Below are 19,312 nucleotides of genomic sequence, written 5' to 3'. Positions count from 1 at the left end.
GCCGACTGGGAGCAGGAGAGGCACCACAGGTCATTTCAATTTCCACTGGCCTGAATATAGTTTGACGGCCACCATTACAAAATATACACGTTTCAATTCCACAGAGCTAAATACAGTGACATGCGATAGAAGAATGCTGTATGAAGAGGCGTGGCACTGCACTTGGGCACACTTACGACCAAATAACATGTCTTACATTCCCTCGAACACATATGTTTTGTGTGTCAGACTTTTCAGAAAGATGTGCACTACAAGATGACCATTATTATTATTATTATTATTATTATTATTATTATTATTATTATTATTGACCCAGTTAGCAAATATCATAGATCCGGGGCTTATGCGCAGAGCAGTCTGAGTTATAGTGGGTAGTCTCCATGTGACCCGTGTTTACATTTAGTGATTTTGCTGTTTCCCCTTCGTTTACTCTCACGTCAAATGAAAACGAAATGGATATCTGTGGCTGGGAGCTATCAAGTGACTTAAAATACATTCACATAATTACGGAAATTTTATTTTATTTCCACCTTTCTGACAGTCATAATCGCCTTGCAGAACATTGAAGTTACTTTTGTCTGTTTGCTAAGAAATTTGACTTTCATTAACCTTTTCCGCAGAGGCAGTCAATGTATTTGAAACAAAATGTTTAATTCCATAGTACTGGCTAGTTTCAACTGTTCGCTGCATTTCAGGTGCACATTTTCATCCTCTAGCACGTATGGCATTATTCCGTAATAAAGAACCAAACATGATGTAATACAGTACTGGTGCTCCAAGAAAATTTACATCCTGAAAACCACACTGAGAAGCTTAATATCAGGTCGAGGTCTACTCCAGTGGGAATCTGAACATAAGAATGTACACATTTTAGTATGGTTCACGAAATTCCAATGCTCTTGAAGTATCCTCTTATCCTCTGATGTCTTGTTTCTTTTATGACATAATGTATGATCTTTCAATATTTTACACATACATACATATGGGCTTCCTACATCATGGTAGCTGGGCAAGTGCGGTGTCACCTGTTATCTGCACTCTCTGGCAACTGCTGAAATGAACCTGTTTCTAACAAGTCACGAGAAAATATTGCAAATGATAGTTCGAAAAGCGTTACTTTCAAAGTAAACATCCTTATACAGCAGTTGAACTTTGTGCGAGAATGTACCATGAATTTGACTCCTATTTAAAAATTGACTCTTTGATGACAAGCCATTTAGATGAATTTTGAACCCTGAATATCAGATATTTATGTCTTTATTAAAAATTTTACTGGCACATTTGTGTGATACATCTTAAAGTGTAACACATCCAGAAAAGATCAACATAGTAAGCAAAAGCTAAGCTTCTCTTGCAGCTTATTAACCTTAGAGACCAAAATTATATGTGAAAGCTTTGCTTTTCTTGTAGAAACACTACGTATATTAATCTAAGCTAAATTTCCCTGTTTGTGTGTTCATGCTACTTAACAGTGATGTTGCTGTTGGCTGACTACATCACGTATCCTATGCTCAGAATATTTGCTGTCATCGGTGGGCGAGATCACATGACATGAGCTATAACTGGCTTACAAAAGTGCATCGCAATCTCGATTTCAATGATTCGGAAAGTAACATACAGTGTCTGGCGGAACTCCAATGTATACTTTCGTAATACGAAAATACGCAGCGCACATGTTGTTGCACATTAATGATATTTCCAAAACGTGTCTTTTTCCCTAAGTTTCGTTTTCTAAAGTGCTGGGAAATTCTACGCCCATGTATAAAATCATAATCATTCAAAGAATTGATAAGTTTTGCAGTTTCGAGGGAAAATATACTGTCACTTAACACAGAAAAAGTGTGTTTTCACCCGGGAGAAAGAGTATTTTTAACCTGGAAAAATCTGGGATCCCCCCCCTACATACCCTGGCTAAAGAAATTATTCGTATTGATAACCTTGCAATGAGGGAGATATCTGTATGGCAAAGGGGGGCAAAAATCGTCGCCAATCAGGACAGTGAAAAATGTTTTGCTCTCATATAGGTCCTGCACAGCACAGCTGTTGGTGTACCTGTGTCCTGTTACGTGTAACTATATACACAGTGGGATGAGGAACAGTAACACCCTGTATAGGGGAGACCTTGAGCAGTGAGCAAGCATATAAATGCATGAACAAAATAACTCGGTTTACAAACTTAATTTGTTGTTCAGTTTTCTGTAACATTGCTCAAATTCTCTGAACAGCATGCAAATTAATCAAATGTAATGTATAAAAAAATCTACTCACCAAGCGGCAGCAGTGGAACACACACACACACACACACACACACACACACACACACACACACAAGGGTTTAACTTTTACAAGCTTTCAGACCCAGTGGCTCCTTTGTCTGGCAGAAGAGTTGAAGGGGAAGAAAGAGTGGTGAAGGGAAAGGACTGGTGAGAGTTAGGGAAAGTGGTACAGTTCAGAAAAGCCATCCAGAACCCCGGGTCAGGGGAGACATACCGAATGAGCTGAGAAGGAAAAAAATCATTAAAATACAAATTAATGAGTATTTGTACCCAACAGAAGGATGTCTATCGAATCCTGTAAAACAGGAAAATGAAGTTTCGTTTTTATAGTGGCAGCAAACAAAAGGATTCAGCGGTATGAGGTCTGCTTGTTGCTGAGAAATGCCTGTGTAAATATATTTTAAGCTTAAAGGCTTATTGAATACAATCATAGTAAGAAAGTAGGCCCTATCATAGTGACAGAGAGATGATTATGGAACAAGCTGTGAAAAAAAAAGTGCCAAATATTGCTTGACATATGGCCTTGCGGAGTTACTACTTAGTATATTTGTTCAATAACAATTTAGTATAGTTGCCAGTGAGGAGAACTATCCTTTACCTGAAGCTGCAAAGTTTATCCAGTTTGATACAGTGCCACATCCTGCTGCAGAAACAGAATGCTAGATTAGCTGCAGTGGCCGTATTCTTAATCATTAGTTAAATCCCAAATGTTTGTCCATTTGCACAGGTGTTCAGGGTATGTTTAAAAATATTGATGTGGGGTCCTCTACTTCTTGTAGCTCAGTGTTAAATGTGTCGTGTACCATGTCTACAACTTTGATGACTGCTAATGCAGTTCAGTTTTATGTCACTGTGTTATGGACAGCTGTGAAAGAAACAGGAATGGAGAGAATGAGGCCTGGCATTGGCACATAGCCTACTTCTCCAAAATAAAGCCATAGACTTCATTTGACAGACAAATTGTCAATGAAAGTGCCATGTGCCTTGGCTCAATGAAATATTTCAGAGACGATATTAGTGTAAAGTTTGGTGATAATAAGCTGTTAATCTTTGAACCATGCCAGTGTAATTATGGTAGACTTCATTGCCAATGCAGTCTTGGTTATGCTGGAATCTACAAGTTTCAACCAATACAGAGTATCTGTTAATGAATACAAAGTTTTTCTTCTCTAACTAACTTCATATATTATCTCCCAAGACACAGTGACTTCTAATATACAAATTTTACAATATATGGAACATTAATTGAATGAACATCTGAAGTTCATTTATAAGACTGATATTATCTCAAATTCTCTCTTCTGTCTTGCCTGGACGTTATACTGCTTGTTATGTCACATGCTTTTACTTGGTGGTACACTGTGCTGCTCCAGCCTGGTGTGTGAACTCCAGGAGAATATGCAAAGCCCGTGTAAGTACTGCAACTTGTGGTCGTACTGCAATCGACATGACTGCCTTGTGAAGACTCACTGCGTCACTTCGGACACTCGCCACAAGCGAAACACGTAACAAAAACCTCCAAATAAATTAACTAATAGACTGTTATATCATTAAATGATCATGGCCACAATTCGTCAGCTGGCTGGAGATAGTGCTACACATCACTCTGCCGGAGTGATATGTGGCACTGCACTTGGTGTTATAATATTCTTTATTTTGAGCAGTTTATCGCCATCAAAAATTCACTCAAAGCTTATACATTTTCAAATGTTATGAAATTTATAGCTATACTACTCTTGTAAAAAATGTACATGAATGTTGTCCCAAAGCTTCGAGCACAGAAAGTGTACAGTAGCATACTGAACAGTTTTCAAGCAATGCTGTATGGAGTAGTTGATGACGTCATATTGGAAGAAACAATATGGTGCATACCAATTAAAGAATTAACTGTGAGAAAGCTTTGCTTTGGACAGTAGGAACTACAGTATGAAATAACTAAAAGCATGAATTGCTACTCACCACATTGAGGAGACGTTAATTTGCAGACAGGCCCAAGAAGAAGACTGCTGTACACTTAAGCTTTCAGCCAAAGACCCGCTTCTGAATTAGAACACACACACACACACACACACACACACACACACACACACACAGACTGTGGACTGTATCAGCAGGGGGAGGTGTAGTGCTGCTTGTGGGAGCGTGTGGGCACATGATGGGGACAGGAATGCTAGGTGCAGTCATGATGTTGGGGGGGAGGGGGGTTGCAAAAGAGGAAAAATAGGTAAAGGTCGAGGCCAGGTGGAGCTATGGGAATGAAGGATCTATTACAGGGAGAGTTCCCATCTGTGCAGTTCAGAAAAGCTGGTGTTGGTAGAAAGGATCCAGATGCTGCAGGCTGTGAAGCAGTCATTGAAGTGAAGCATATTGTGTTGGGCAGCATGATCAGCAACTGGGTGGTCCAGCTATATCTTGGCCAGTTTGTCAGTGATCATTCAACTGGACAGACACCTTGTGGGTTATGATGATCACATAGAAAGCAGCACATTGGTTACAACTTAGTTTGTAGATCATCTGACTGGTTTCACCGGTAGCCCTGCTTTTGATGGGATAGAAAATGCCTGTGATGTCCATGATGACCAAGTCCCAACAGGTAGGTCTCCCTTGGTCAGAAGGAACTGTGTCATTCTTGTTCTTCCTTTTATTTTAGGAAGGAGCTGGTAGCTTCTCTTTGCTGTTTCTGCCCTGCCCCAGATTTCTTGTGATTCTCTATCAATGCATGCCTTGACGATTCATTCGATGTGGCTCTTTTGCCTAAAACATCTACATCTGCGTAGATACTCCGCAAGCCACCATACAGTGCATGGCAGAAGCTATCCTGTACCACCAATTGTCATTTCCTTTCTTGTTCCATTCACAAATAGAGCAAGGAAAATCGACTGTCTATATGCCTCCGTATGAGCCTTAATTTGTCGTATCTTATCTTCATGGTCCTTACGCGCAATGTATGTTGGCAGTAGTAGAATCGTTCGGCAATCAGCTTCAAATACCAGTTCTCTAAATTTTCTCAATAGTGTTTCTCGAAAAGAATGTCGCCTTCCCTCCCGGGATTCCCATACGAGTTCTTGAAGCATCTCCATAACACGTCATTTGAACCTACCAGTACAAATCTAGCAGCTCACCTCTGAATTGTTTCAGTGTCTATCTTTAATCTGACGTGGTACGGATCCCAAACATTCGAGCAGTACTCAAGAATAGGTTGCACCAGCATCCTATATGCAGTCTTCTTTACAGGTGAACCACTCTTTCCTAAAATTCTCCCAATAAATCGAAGTCGACCGTTCGCCTTACCTACCAAAGTTCTCACATGCTCTTTCCACCTCCTATCGCTTTGCAACGTTACGCCGGCTGTGTCAAACAGGACACTAGTAATACTATATCTGAATATTACAGGTTTGATCTTCCTACTCATCAGCATTAACTTACATTTAGGGCTGCAAATGCCCTTACATTTAGGGCTTGATCCCAATCATCACACCAACTGGAAAGTCTGTCTAATTTGCCTTGTATCTTCCTACAGTCACTCAGTTGTGACACCTTACCATACACCACGGCATTATCAGCAAATAACCGTATATTGCTCCCCGCCCTGTGCGCCATATCATTTGTATGTGTAGAGAAAAAAAAAAAAAACAGCGGTTCTATCACACTTCCCTGGGGCACTCCTGATGATACCCTTGTCTCTGATGAAAACTCATCATCTAGGACAACATAATGGATTCTATTATTCAAGAAGTCTTCAAGCCACTCGCATATCTGTGAACGTATTCCATATACTTGTACCTTCGTTAAAAGCCTGCAATGGGGCACCGTGTCAAATGCTTTCTAGAAAACTAGGAATATGGAAACTGCCTGTTGCTTTTCTCATTTTACCGTGTGAGAAGAGGACAAGCTGAGTTTCACACGATCAATGCTTTCTAAAACCATGCTGTGGACATAAGTTTCTCAGTCTCAAGAAAGTTTATTTTATTCGAATTGAGACTATGTTCAAGGATTCTGCATCAAATAGAAGTTAGGGATATTGGCCTATAATTTTACAGGTCCGTTCTTTTACCCCTCTTGTAAATCTCCTTTACTGTGTCGTATTCACACTTTTTGACCCAATATTAAGCACCTCTCTTTATTACGGCAAGGTGTACAGGTTGTTGTTGTTGTTGTTGTTGTTGTGGTCTTCAGTCCTGAGACTGGTTTGATGCAGCTCTCCATGCTACTCTATCCTGTGCAAGCTTCTTCATCTCCCAGTACCTACTGCAACCTACATCCTTCTGAATCTGCTTAGTGTATTCATCTCTTGGTCTCCCCGTACAATTTTTACCCTCCACGCTGCCCTCCAATACTAAATTGGTGATCCCTTGATGCCTCAGAACATGTCCTACCAACCGATCCCTTCTTCTGGTTAAGTTGTGCCACAAACTCCTCTTCTCCCCAATCCTATTCAATACTTCCTCATTAGTTATGTGATCTACCCATCTAATCTTCAGCATTCTTCTGTAGCACCACATTTCGAAAGCTTCTATTCTCTTCTTGTCCAAACTATTTACCGTCCATGTTTCACTTCCATACATGGCTACACTCCATACAAATACTATCAGAAACGACTTCCTGACACTTAAATCTATACTCGATGTTAACAAATTTCTCTTCTTCAGAAACGCTTTCCTTGCCATTGCCAGTCTACATTTTATATCCTCTCTACTTCGACCATCATCAGTTATTTTGCTCCCCAAATAGCAAAACTCCTTTACTACTTTAAGTGTCTCATTTCCTAATCTAATTCCCTCAGCATCACCCGATTTAATTTGACTACATTCCATTATCCTCGTTTTGCTTTCTGTACAAATTGTAAATAGCCTTTCGCTCCCTGTACTTTACCCCTGCCACCTTCAGAATTTGAAAGAGAGTGTTCCAGTCAACATTGTCAAAAGCTTTCTCTAAGTCTACAAATGCTAGAAACGTAGGTTTGCCTTTCCTTAATCTTTCTTCTAAGATAAGTCGTAAGGTCAGTATTGCCTCACGTGTTCCAGAATTTCTACGGAATCCAAACTGATCTTCCCCGAGGTCGGCTTCTACTAGTTTTTCCATTCGTCTGTAAAGAATTCGTGTTAGTATTATGCAGCTGTGGCTTATTAAACTGATTGTTCGGTAATTCTCACATCTGTCAACACCTGCTTTCTTGTAGCAAGTTTAATATCACCAGCAGCTCCTCAGTCAGTTTGTTCTCTATGCCCATGTCTGGTACACTTTTCTGTGATCACCATTAGTCCCGTACTGTCCTTACCTGTCTGGCTCTATGATCCTAAATGCTGAACCCATAGTCCACAGTAGTGAAGTAAAATTGCAATGTGGTAGATTCTTATTGCACTTATGCCAGATGAAAACTTCTTTGGCCATATATTGCTATTTTGTTTAGGATTTTAATGCCTTTTTCTACATGTCAGATGGCTGACAAAAGTGCATCATAATCTCATTTTCAGTTCTTCGAAACCAACATACTGTGTTTGGTGGCATTCATATTTATACTTTTGTAATATAAAAATATGCAGTGTATGTGTTGGTGTGTATTAAAGATCTTTCCAAAACATGTTTTTTCACTATCTAAGGTGCCGATAATTTCTACGTGTGTGGTGTAAAACACATGTACCATTCAGAGGATTGACAATTTTTACAGTTCAGAGTGAAAGTATACTGTCACATAACATGGAGAAAGTGTATTTTCTCCTGGGAAAAGGGGTCAAGAGGAATGTTCGATACAAGTCGTAGCCTTTGACCAGTGACATAAGTTAATGGCTGCTATCACAGCACCTTTTGGTGCATATATTCCCATTTTTACTGTTAGTTGGTGAAAATGACAAATTTGAAAAAATAAATAAATAAACTGGTTGTGGTGATACACTGCTCTGTGGCTTAGCCCGAGGTATAGGTTAGGTTCGAATGCAACAATTTGGTTACAAGTTGACAAAACCAACAAACGTAATACTAAAAAAACCTGGTTGTGGTTATGGACTGATCTGTAGTCTGTTCTAAAAAATTGCCAATAAAATCATGTTATAGTCGCCATATTATTTACGCTGTTTGTCGTGTGTTTCCAATGTGACTGGTGGTAGCCGACGACTAGTATCAAACATTCGTCTATATCGCAAAAATGTGTATTTTCACCCTGGAAAAAATAATTTTTTTTGTTAACTTGAAAATCCGAGAATTTTATTTCCTTGTCTGCATGTACACCTTGTCATATTGCATAAAAATTTTGCTTTTCGTCGCTGTTAACTCCAAGCTACCTATGTACTTCATTTCTTTTCATGGATTGGTCATTTGTTCTGATGTGGGTTTCTCGTTCTGATAACATTTATTTTAGTAACATATAAAAGGTTTTGTGTGCTGCTATTGTTAGTTTGTGTTCTACGAACCATTGACTTAGTGCTTCAAGAACTGTTATACTATTTTCCTCTAATTCAGCTCTTGGGATGAAATCTACTATAATTAGCACATCATTTGCATAGGTGATGCAGCCTCTAGTTTTAAGCATGGCTGACAGCAGCTACTGTAAATAAATTTTCAGTATGTAAGCTATATAGCCAATATTTGCATAAGACCATTTGACTATATACTTTATATATTGCAGCCTCTAGTGTTGTTATACTCTGCAGCTGATTCAGTAATAGCTCTGTGCCAACATCCCAGAAATATGGACCACAAGCAGTGCCCTGTGGGCAGCCTTGGTGATGCCTTTCTCAGTTTTCTTTCCAGGGCATTCTAATTGCACCTGTCTGTCTGTACAGTAACCTCATGGACTGTTGTACAGACACCTGGGACAATCCATCTGTTTCAGTCTTTTGAAGAAAAGGGCAGGTAACTACCACAAATTATCAAACACCCCATCTATACCACTCATTACGCCTATAATATATTTGCCATCTGTAGTGTTTGCAGTATCCATTGTGATTTATTTCCTGAAACCGTACTACAGGGGGTTCGTGCCTCTACCTGTCTCTGGTCCCTCAGGCAGTGGCACAGCTTTTCTTGTATTTTGGCAGGAGCATTTATCAAACAGATCAGCCTGTAAGATTTTGGTTCCCTTGGGTCTTTTTCTTCCCAGTGTTTTTAGTATAATGATTTTTGAGATTTTCAGTTACTGGGCACCTGTACCTGCAAAAGACAATTGTTTAACAACTCTGTTGTATATGATAAAATTTGGTCCACTATCTAATGCAACCTTGTGCCAGTATTCTACCAGATCCTGGTGCTTTCTTTTTCGTTAACTTTATTGTTGCCAGCCTCACTTATTCCTGGGTAAATGAAATCATAACACTATTATTCACATCCTGCTCTAGTAATTCAGAGCAAGATGCTGATAGTACTCTGTGCCATCCATCATCGTGTTACCTGGCGATAATTCTTTGAGTAGGTACTGCACTGATGTCTCCCAGTCTGTCATCATTGTGCCATCACGTCATCTCAGGGTTGATAATGAAGTGTGCGGTTTCATACCCTGCATTGGAACAAATCTTTTATCTTTTGCTCTGTATTTTATTCCTGCTACCTTCAAAATTTAAAAGAATGTATTCCACTCAGTATTGTCAAAGGCTTTTTCTGAAACTACAAATGCTATAAACATAGATTCACATTTCTTTAACCTATCTTCTAAGATAAGTTGCATGGTGAATATGGCCTTGTATGTTCTTATATTTCTTTGTAACCCAAATTGGTCTTCCCCCAGATTCAGCTGTACCTATTTTAACATTTTTCTATAAATAAGCTGTGTATGTTGCAACCATGATTTTTAAATATTCACACCTGTCTTCTTTGGAACTGGAATTAAGATTAGTACCCTGTTGTTGAAGTTTGCAAGCAATTCACCTGTCTCATGTATCTTGCGTAACAGGTGGAATAGTTTTGTCATTGCAGGGAGTACTAAGGATCTCTATAATATTGAAGGAATATCTACTCCAGGTGTCTTGTTTCAGCTTGTAGCTTTCAGTGCTTTATCAAATTATTCTTACAGTATCAAATCTCCCATCACATTTTCATCTGTTTGTTCTTCCATTTCCACAACACTGCCTTTCAAGTTCAGTATCTTGTAGAATTAAGGTCAGTTCACAGGTTGTGTCATGCCAAGTCATAATATTCCACAATGCTGTTCAAATAGCGTCATTCACACAGGCTGTCAATGGGCCATCATGTTAATCATGTTATGTAATGTCACATCACCATTTCTTGGGTAGAAAGTTTTGACAGACTAGTCCTCTACTACTATCGGAAGCTGACCTCTTTTTCACCACACTTACTCATGTTATAATAGTGGAGTTATAGCTTTTGTGTCTTCTTAACCTCTTTTTTTATTATTTTGCTTTGTTGTCAAGGCAAACTGCAAATGTTCCTTGACAACTTGGATACATTCCCACTGAGTGTTCTTCCATAAGTGGGGTCAGGTATCCGAAGACAAAAAATGATGTAGGTTTGCAATAATTGAACAGTACTGATGCCTATGCTATGTATAAAGGAGAAAATAATTTGATGAAGCAGTTTACATTAAATAACATTTTAAAGTGAAAACAATCCGCTATAATGAGGGACGAAAAATAAATTGTTAATGACGTAATTTGCTGTGAAGGAAGGAAAAAAATAACGGATGAGGTAAACAGGCCCACGTATTCCCTTGTAAATATTATTTGAGATATATATGCTAGCAAATAAATGTCAGTGCTTTGAAATGATGTTTCACTTTCAGCACTTTGCCACACAAAACTGATCAAGAACATATGTCACAAAGTTCACTATGGCCTAATAAACTACGTTAATGTTGTTGCCTCACTTCTGATACTATACTCCAACCTTTTATATCATAGATGGCATCTCATAACCTCACTTTTATCGTTCAGCACTGGTCTTCAGCAAATTGACAGACTTGATGTCCAGTGCGAATATACCGTGACGTGACATGACGTTGTGTTGATGTCCAATGTGAATTAGCCTTTAAGGACCATATGGTTCATGTTTATGGTGGTAATTCTGAAGGGTGATTAATTTTAGGAATTGACAGGGATGTTTTTGTCCCAAGAGACGATTAGGCATTCCTTAGCTTTTAATATTAGTTTCAATCAGGGAGTGAAGCAGAAAACACAGGTCAACTACTTCCCATGAGTAACACTGGTGCACATGTCAGCTCAGGCATTGTATGCCCATTGGCTGTTCTGCCTCATATTGAAACATTATTAAGAAGGGAGATGAAAGGGATTAGAGAGAGAGGGAACAGCAGGTATAGCAATTTATTGCTGTTTAATTGTCCTATTCTAAGGACTGAATAACAGAGAGTCATTAAAAGTGATGACAGTGCTTACAACAAACTTCATAGCAGCTCAAAATTGAAATCATTTTCTCTTATAGCACTTTCTTCCTTCTTTTTATTTGAATTAGGAATTTACTCCTTTTTTCTTGAATGATCATTGGCATTATCCATAACAGAAACAAAAGCTCTTCTGAACTATGTAATAAATCTAAAACCAATGTTTAAATACATCACTCTTCATCTCTTCATGATGGTCACTGGATTTGCAGGATGTATATTGGCCATCAAACCAGTCTCAGGACTGAAGAGCACAACAAAAACATATATTGGCTTTGCAATTTTGATAAAGCGATGCTCAGATGATCTTTTTTGACAGAAAGTAAGTCTGCTTACGTTGCCATACTTTCAAATGCCCACTGCCGTTCGAATAGTGCCAGATGTGCTTTCTGGAGTGATTTTGATTTGGCCAGGTCTCACTAAGGTAAATAACAGGACACCAATGATTTTCCTTTCCAATATTTTGCATTTTTCTCAGAAAAGTTGCCCTAACTGTTACAGCATTAGGTCTTTCCATCAGTCTGTGTTTTCCATTGTTCCATTTTCTGTAACTGAAGTCCAAAGACTAGAACTCTTCCACTCAAATGGCAACCCCCTGCGAAAACAGTTTTGTCGTGTAAAAATTTGCTACCTTTTGGCTTGTATGATATTCACCATGGTCATAAATTTCCTATACAGTACAATGAACAAGTCTTGATGGAAATAGTCCATATCAGTGACAGTTCTTCTTCCACTATTATCTTTCCTTGGAGAATAAAACTTCTGACCACAGGTTTCCATTGCCCAGACTTCTGCATATATTCTCTGTATAGTTCCTAATCAAATACTACCACATGCCTTTGCTGTATCGAGCTGCAGTGCTAATAAAATTGTGACTTTCTGTCATTGTCTTAAAGATCACAAAGAAATTTGTATATCTTGTATATGACTCCCTTTGGTTGTGTGTGTCTTGAAATTTGGTCATCTTACTTTGTAAACAAAAATAGAAATAAACTGTGATGAAAATCACGTCTCTCCTGGCAGATATGTGGCATTTTCATACAGGAAACACATAAGTGAATGCTGGGTAGTGTGGTCCCTGCTATAAACTTAATCCTATCAAATGGTGCATCCATTGCAATGCGTATTGTGTGAAGTAGCAGAAATGGTGTTTGTAATCTTTTAAGGAAGTGCAAAGAACTTACTTATTACATTTTTCCCATGACCATATTTTCTCTTATATTGCATTACAATGTGAAAAATTGGAAGAAAAGGACCCCAATTGATGGTCCATGATTGATTCAGAGTTTAGTATTGCAGAAACTTGTGCAGAGTATTTTTGTGATAAATCAGGGATAATGGAGTGCATGTTTGCCAAATTATTTTATTATTTTTGTAACAGACTCTACTTGTAGGGCTATTATTGCTTCTTAGAAACATTATACAATAGAAACCTGAACTGTACACGAGAGGAAATTTTAAAATATCAAGAGAAAAAAGTGCTACAGCGATTCTATTTCAATTCACGGTGTTTTCTAATTGGAATAATATTTAAAAAGTGTCAGTCCTTGGAGTATTATCTGCTGTGTGTTACAGTTTGTTGTCACCAAAAATGCTCTGATGTTTCCAAATTTACTTTCTTCATTTTTCTCCCTTAAGGTGTCCACTGTTCAGTAAAAATGATGACCTACATGTCAAGGCTGTGGAAGAAGAAGCAGCAAAGGCTAGAAATGAGGCTCTAGCTAAGAATCCCAATATACAATTGAAACATGATCCAACACACATACTTCCAGAACGGACTCAGCCAGATGTTCCTGATCGACATAATGTTCATTTTGTGCCGTATAATGGAAGATATCCAGTTCATGTGAATTTACACTTGCCAGGTTTGCTTCATTTGCAAGTAAATATTAATCCTTTTTACAATGAAAATCCAGACCACATTGCTCAATTGCCTAACTATGCAGCAGGTGCAGCGGAAATTTTGCCAGCCCGCCATCACCACAATGTACACCCTCCGCCAGGTGGTGCAGCAGAGCTGAATTGGCTGAATCCAGTAATTGCTGTAGGTCAGCAACGTTTCATGGTAGCCCAGGGGCCTCATATTGTGGTGGAAGGACCCAGACACGGTGCCAGGCTAATAGTTCCCCCTGGAATCGACAATGGGCCAGAAGCACAAGGACAACAGGACAGGCCTGCTGTGAGGCTAATAGTTCCCCCCAGATTCGACAACGGGCCAGAAGCACAAGGACAACGGGACAGGCCTGTGGAACGGGTTCAGCTGGCCAGACCGGCAGTGGGACAGGGTCAGCAGGTCGTGGCAATGGCGCAGGCGGTAGTGGCAGCAGCTGTGCACCAGCAGCACGCCAGGGTGATAGAATTGGTGCACGGTCAGCGGGCCAGGGCGGCAGAAGCGGCGCACGGTCAGCGGGCCAGGGCAGCAGAAGCAGCGCACGGTCAGCGGGCCAGGGCAGCAGAAGCAGCGCACGGTCAGCGGGCCAGGGCGGCAGAAGCGGCGCACGGTCAGCGGGCCAGGGCGGCAGAAGCGGCGCACGGTCAGCGTGGCAGGGCAGCAGAAGCAGCACGTGGTCAGCGGGCCAGGGCAGCAGAAGTGGCGCACGGTCAACGAGACAGGGTGGCAGAAGCGGCACATGGTCAGCGACCCAAAGGAGCAACACAGCGTCATCAGGTTAGGCTGGTGGCATCAGCAGGAGGGGCTCAGGCTCTGCAGGCCAGGCAAGGTGCTCAGGGACAGCAGGTGAGGTTGGCAGCAGCACAGGGACAGCAGGCAATGCCAGCAGCAGCACAGGGGCAGCAGGCAATGCCAGCAGCAGCACAGGGGCAGCAGGCAATGCCAACAGCAGCACAGGAGCAGCAGGCAATGCCGGCGGCAGCACAGGGACAGCAGGCCCGACCTGTGGTGCCGCACCGTCTGGTTAGGCGAGCAGTGGAGGCTCAGAGAGGCAGTCCCGTGGCACACCTGCTGTTAGCAAGAGTTCAGCGGCAGCTGCCACCACCTGCAGAAGGTCAGCCTGCAGCTCAGCTGGAAGTTCCTCTAGTCAACCATCCTCCACTGGCAGCTGATGACTTTGTTGCCCAGTGGTTAGCTGCAATTCCACCCGAGCTGGAAATACCAGTCGCTCAGGATCAACAAAGACCCCAGGAACCTTTGCCACATTAGAGAGGACAAATTGTCTTCTTAAAAAACTACATTTTTAGTATCTGATAGGTGAATAATTTCAGACAGTTTGTGCCAATTGTGTGTGAAGTTTTCATCACATGTTGTTGTTCAGAATCCTATTACTTTATTATCTGTGTCCCCCTAAAGGTTATGTGCTGTAAATCTGGAATAACATCATGTTATTGGATGAGAGTGGTACTGAATAAACCAGTGTGTTACTTACCTAGTATGTTTCCTATGTGGAACCAGTGCAACCTATACGGGCTGAAATGGACCCGAGTCGACTGTAAAAATATTGTATACCGTCAGTAGCAGCTGTTTACACAACCCATTTAACCACAAAAATTTAACATTTTTCTGTGAATTCTCTCTCTACATATACAGCAAAGGATGTTAAATTGTGTGCTGTGTGATTGTCTCTCTCTCTCTCTCTCTCTCTCTCTCTCTCTCTCTCTATCTGTGTGTGTGTGTGTGTGTGTGTGTGTGTGTGTGTGAGCTTAGCTGAAAGAGCTAAACACATTAATATGTTTTTCTGAGAATGTATAAAAATATTGTAAATCGGCAGGGGACTCTCAGTTTCTCGAATAAAAAAAAAAAAAAAACTTTGTGTCTCTTCTAAATAAACATCCTGTAAAGCTTTTAATTTGTGACTTCACTGTTACCAATCCATATATATGTATATCCCTTATTGTTAAGTTGAAAGTCAAAAGATACTGAGCAAAAGTCTATAGAAATCATATAGTATGATTTTGTATATAATATTCCATAATTTAATGTTTATTTGAAAATGGTTCATTCTGAAATTTAAATTGTCATTTTAAGAATGATTTAGCAGAGTTAACTGGGGATCCTCTGGTATATATTTTTCAAATGTAGCACAACATGTGAAGGTGTCTTACCAAAGAAAAACTTGTACAGTGTATATTTAAGGAAAAAATACGCTTAGATTGTATTTTATGTCCTGTGTATGTGCGTCCCCCCCTCCCTTATCAAACTGTTACAGAGAGCATAGACTGATAAAAACAGGCTCCATGGTGTGCAAAAATAGCCAGCTAGTTATCACAACAAACGCTTCTTAAGAGTTGAGGACACCTCAAAACAGTACTCTGCATATTATGCTGAATAATTTATGTAACATTCATTCTATCTTTTTGTGTGTTCTCTACTCATGTGAAGCAATTTTTAATATTCTGAACACTTTACAATTTGCAGTCTAAAACCGATACTGAGTAAAAATGATTCAGTGGTAAACTGTCAATCCCGAGCAAGTAGAGGCCAGTTAAATGATAGTGTCTTGATGAGACAGGAAAACACTGAAATACACACACTCAGGAGGAACAAGGAAATAATGGGAGATGTTTTTAAGCTTTGTTTCATAGTGGTAAGAAAATTTGAGGTGATGACATATCACTCTCAAATTCAGAGGCAGCTGTGCTAACATATGAAGCTGGTTGTATGCAGATACTTTGTAATCTATAGGCTGTATACTGTTTCAGGGTTGTCATATACTTACCTTGTTTGTTTACATCATGGAATCATTTCTATTTATGTAACCTCTATATTTTCATTATATCATAAAAGGCAAAGGCTAATCAATGGTTCTGACCATTGTTGCATGCATTTGAATCTGTTAAATACTTTTTATGGACTATCAGTAGAATCGAGGATTTCATAACTTTCTTTAAAATCATTATAATGACCTTACTGAGGGATGTTGTTCTGTCATCTAGTAGTATGTGACACAACTACTGTGGTGGAACTTTGGCACAAGTAAAAGAATTTTAAGAATGAAGGTTTTATATTGATCAGGAGATTCCGTTGTTGTTGTAGAAGTGAGATAGTGATGAGACGTGTAAGCGAAAAACATGGTGTCAGCAGCTGTGCTTGAAGTGAGTTACTACGTCGAAGCAAACACCATTTGTCCTTTGTCCAACGTGGAATTTGCACATTAAATGATCAATAAAAGTTTGCTTAGAGAGAATGGGGATTAAGCTGCAGAGGAAGATAAAACATATGGCAAATTTTAATGTACTGACATAACTATCTCTAACCTACAGGGAAAAAAAGAATGCATTTACTGTGGAAGTCTAAAAACCAGGTCATGGTTCTCCCTTTCCACTCACATTCTTTTGCCACAATCATCTTGTCCCCTTCCATCACTCCACTACCAATTATTTTTGTTCTACCCCATTACAGTTTTGTAGCAGTTTTTGCTTTAAACTGTCATTTACACAAGGAGCCTGACAGCTGATTTTCTGCATTTGCAGTATTGTTTATTTATATACTTATTCATTACTCCTAGTACTGTAGCAACAAAATTACAACTAAGCCGTAGAGTGAGTACTGCATAAGACATTATTTGGCAATTTACACATATGTGTTTTGCATGCACAGAGTGCAATGGTACTTCATCTGTTCCCCTCATGAGTATCCCTTCTGCTTTATCTCTTCAGCACTGTAAAAGTGTGTGTTGTGCTTGTATTATTTCATTTTGTATATGTTTATGAGTTTGGACATCCAAGTGTGTGATTTTTATATTTCTGCTGTTGTATTTATTTATAAGAGTTTTTAACATAATCTTTTATAATTTTATACATTATTGTAAATAATCATATGGTTCCTTTTAATTATATTCCATAGTGTTATATCTCAAAAATCAATGTTGAGCAGTTTGAATGTGATGACATTGAATATGAATATATATTGTTGTGATTTTATGACAGTATTTTACACGAACTGAAATTATAGTTTTGTATATTCTTGTGTTAAATTCTATTTTCAATAAAATTATTTTATTAAGAAGAAATTCGAAGTATCTTTTCTCAGCCTCAGTCCTGTCAAGATTTCAGGGAAACAGTGTTATAACTAGGTGAAGGACCTACAGATTAAAATCTATTCTTCTCCTGAATTCCTTGTTGCAAATAAACTTTTACTTCCACATTTCATACCTAATTAAACTTTAAATTGTTAATTTTATAACACCTATGACAGCCTATTTTTATGTTAATGCCTATTAGCTTTAAAATCCTAAAATTTACAAATTTCCTTTAAAGTGAAATTTTTTGTTTTCAAAGGATTACAGTTGCTTACAAGAATTGGAGGTTGGAAGATGGAAGGTGGTATTTGAAAATCTGTAGCTCATAAAAATCCTGCAAGATTTGAGTTGCAACAAAAATCTTGTTCAGTGGCAGGATGGTTGGAAAACTAATTGCTAAACTTTATTGTACTTTTTTTAAATACAAGTATCCCGTAACAATACGAAGTACTTGTTATATGCATTTGTGTAGCATCTTGTTTCTTTCTTGTGTTGGGTTTCCAGCGAAAAAAGTCCCACTTAGATCGGCATGCAGATGGAGTGCTACATAAGCAGGGTGTGTACGACACAGGACAAGTGGGAGATCCAAGAAAAACCCGGAAATTTTTCGTTTGGGAAAAACCCAGGAATTTTTTAGAATTCCAGAAATTTTTCATTGTTTTAGTTTCCAGTTAAATTTTTGTAATTTTGGCTGGTAAGAATCGATATTCTAACAAAGGATATTACTGTGTCCTGCTACAGCAGAATAATACTGCAACAATAAAACATGAACGAGGGGAAACAAACGAAAATAAAACTGCAGTTGCAAACAAAATGCGCCACAAACAAAAAAACACAGTGCTCATACAAGTGTCTGCAAACAGCAAAATGTGTCAAAGGCTTTTAGGAAGACTATGCAATGCTTCATAACAACAAATTGCCACCGATGAGCATGATGTCATAACTATTTACATTAAATTCGTTCAAGCAGTTGCGAGCGAGCTCATGCGCTCCGCTTCTGGCTACAGATGTGTGGCTGTTAGCTGTATAAGCAGTAGCAGAAAGCAGCCAGACGCTACATAGAAAATTTTACTGGCGCACCCAAGCTGTCAGATCCACGCATGCCCAGCAGGCACACATCTGTGGGACGTACATTGGGGGGGGGGACTGGGGTGTCTGCCCCAGGCGGCTTTTTTATGAGAGGAGGTGCCAGATTCGTATTCTTGAGGAAAAAAAAAAACCTTGTTTCACAAAGCGCCTAGCATCCAGCACACATTGGTCTAGCGATTATTCATATGATTTTGAAATGCATCCATTTTGATTTTTTAACATTTTTGAACACATTCCTTGTTGATTTCTGAATAAATCATAAGTTGATTTTTGAATAGGTGCATACTGTACATGATGCCTCTGCCAGAGGAATCACGGTCGCATATAGAAATAAACTTTCGAGCAGACGAGGGGACGGGGCTGTACAAGCTAAACGGAGTGAAGCCGAATGGGTGAATGCCAATCGCTGTTTGCTATATGGCTGACTGGGTTTGCGAATGATCACCTTGTTATAATTACTAGCGAAATACATAGATTTGGACTACCAGAGTAGAAATAAATGACAAACAGGAATAACAGATAAGAAAGATCATATTATCTTCTTGGTGTCTCCAAGAAAATGAAATTTTAACAGAAAGTTTTGGCCAAATCGCTATACTAGTAAGGGCCAGTTGTACAGTCCCCGGCTA

General features: G+C 39.3%; 1 protein-coding gene across 1 annotated transcript in view; it reads left to right on the top strand.

Annotated features, from left to right (window-relative positions):
- LOC124616111 overlaps positions 1-17,510 on the top strand; it is a 235,005-nt gene extending 217,495 nt beyond the window's left edge. The window contains exons 9-10 of the mRNA XM_047144378.1: positions 13,258-13,484; positions 13,566-17,510. Of these exons, the coding sequence (XP_047000334.1) occupies positions 13,258-13,484; positions 13,566-14,779 (1,441 nt within the window). The 3' untranslated portion in view covers positions 14,780-17,510. The remainder of the gene's footprint in view (positions 1-13,257; positions 13,485-13,565) is intronic.
- Positions 17,511-19,312: the final 1,802 nt, after the last annotated feature.

The sequence above is a fragment of the Schistocerca americana genome, chromosome 1, assembly GCF_021461395.2.
Source record: "Schistocerca americana isolate TAMUIC-IGC-003095 chromosome 1, iqSchAmer2.1, whole genome shotgun sequence".
In the NCBI taxonomy this organism is placed as follows: Eukaryota; Metazoa; Arthropoda; class Insecta; order Orthoptera; family Acrididae; genus Schistocerca; species Schistocerca americana.
Note: the sequence above shows the minus strand (reverse complement) of the source record. Positions and strands in the feature narration are given on the sequence as shown.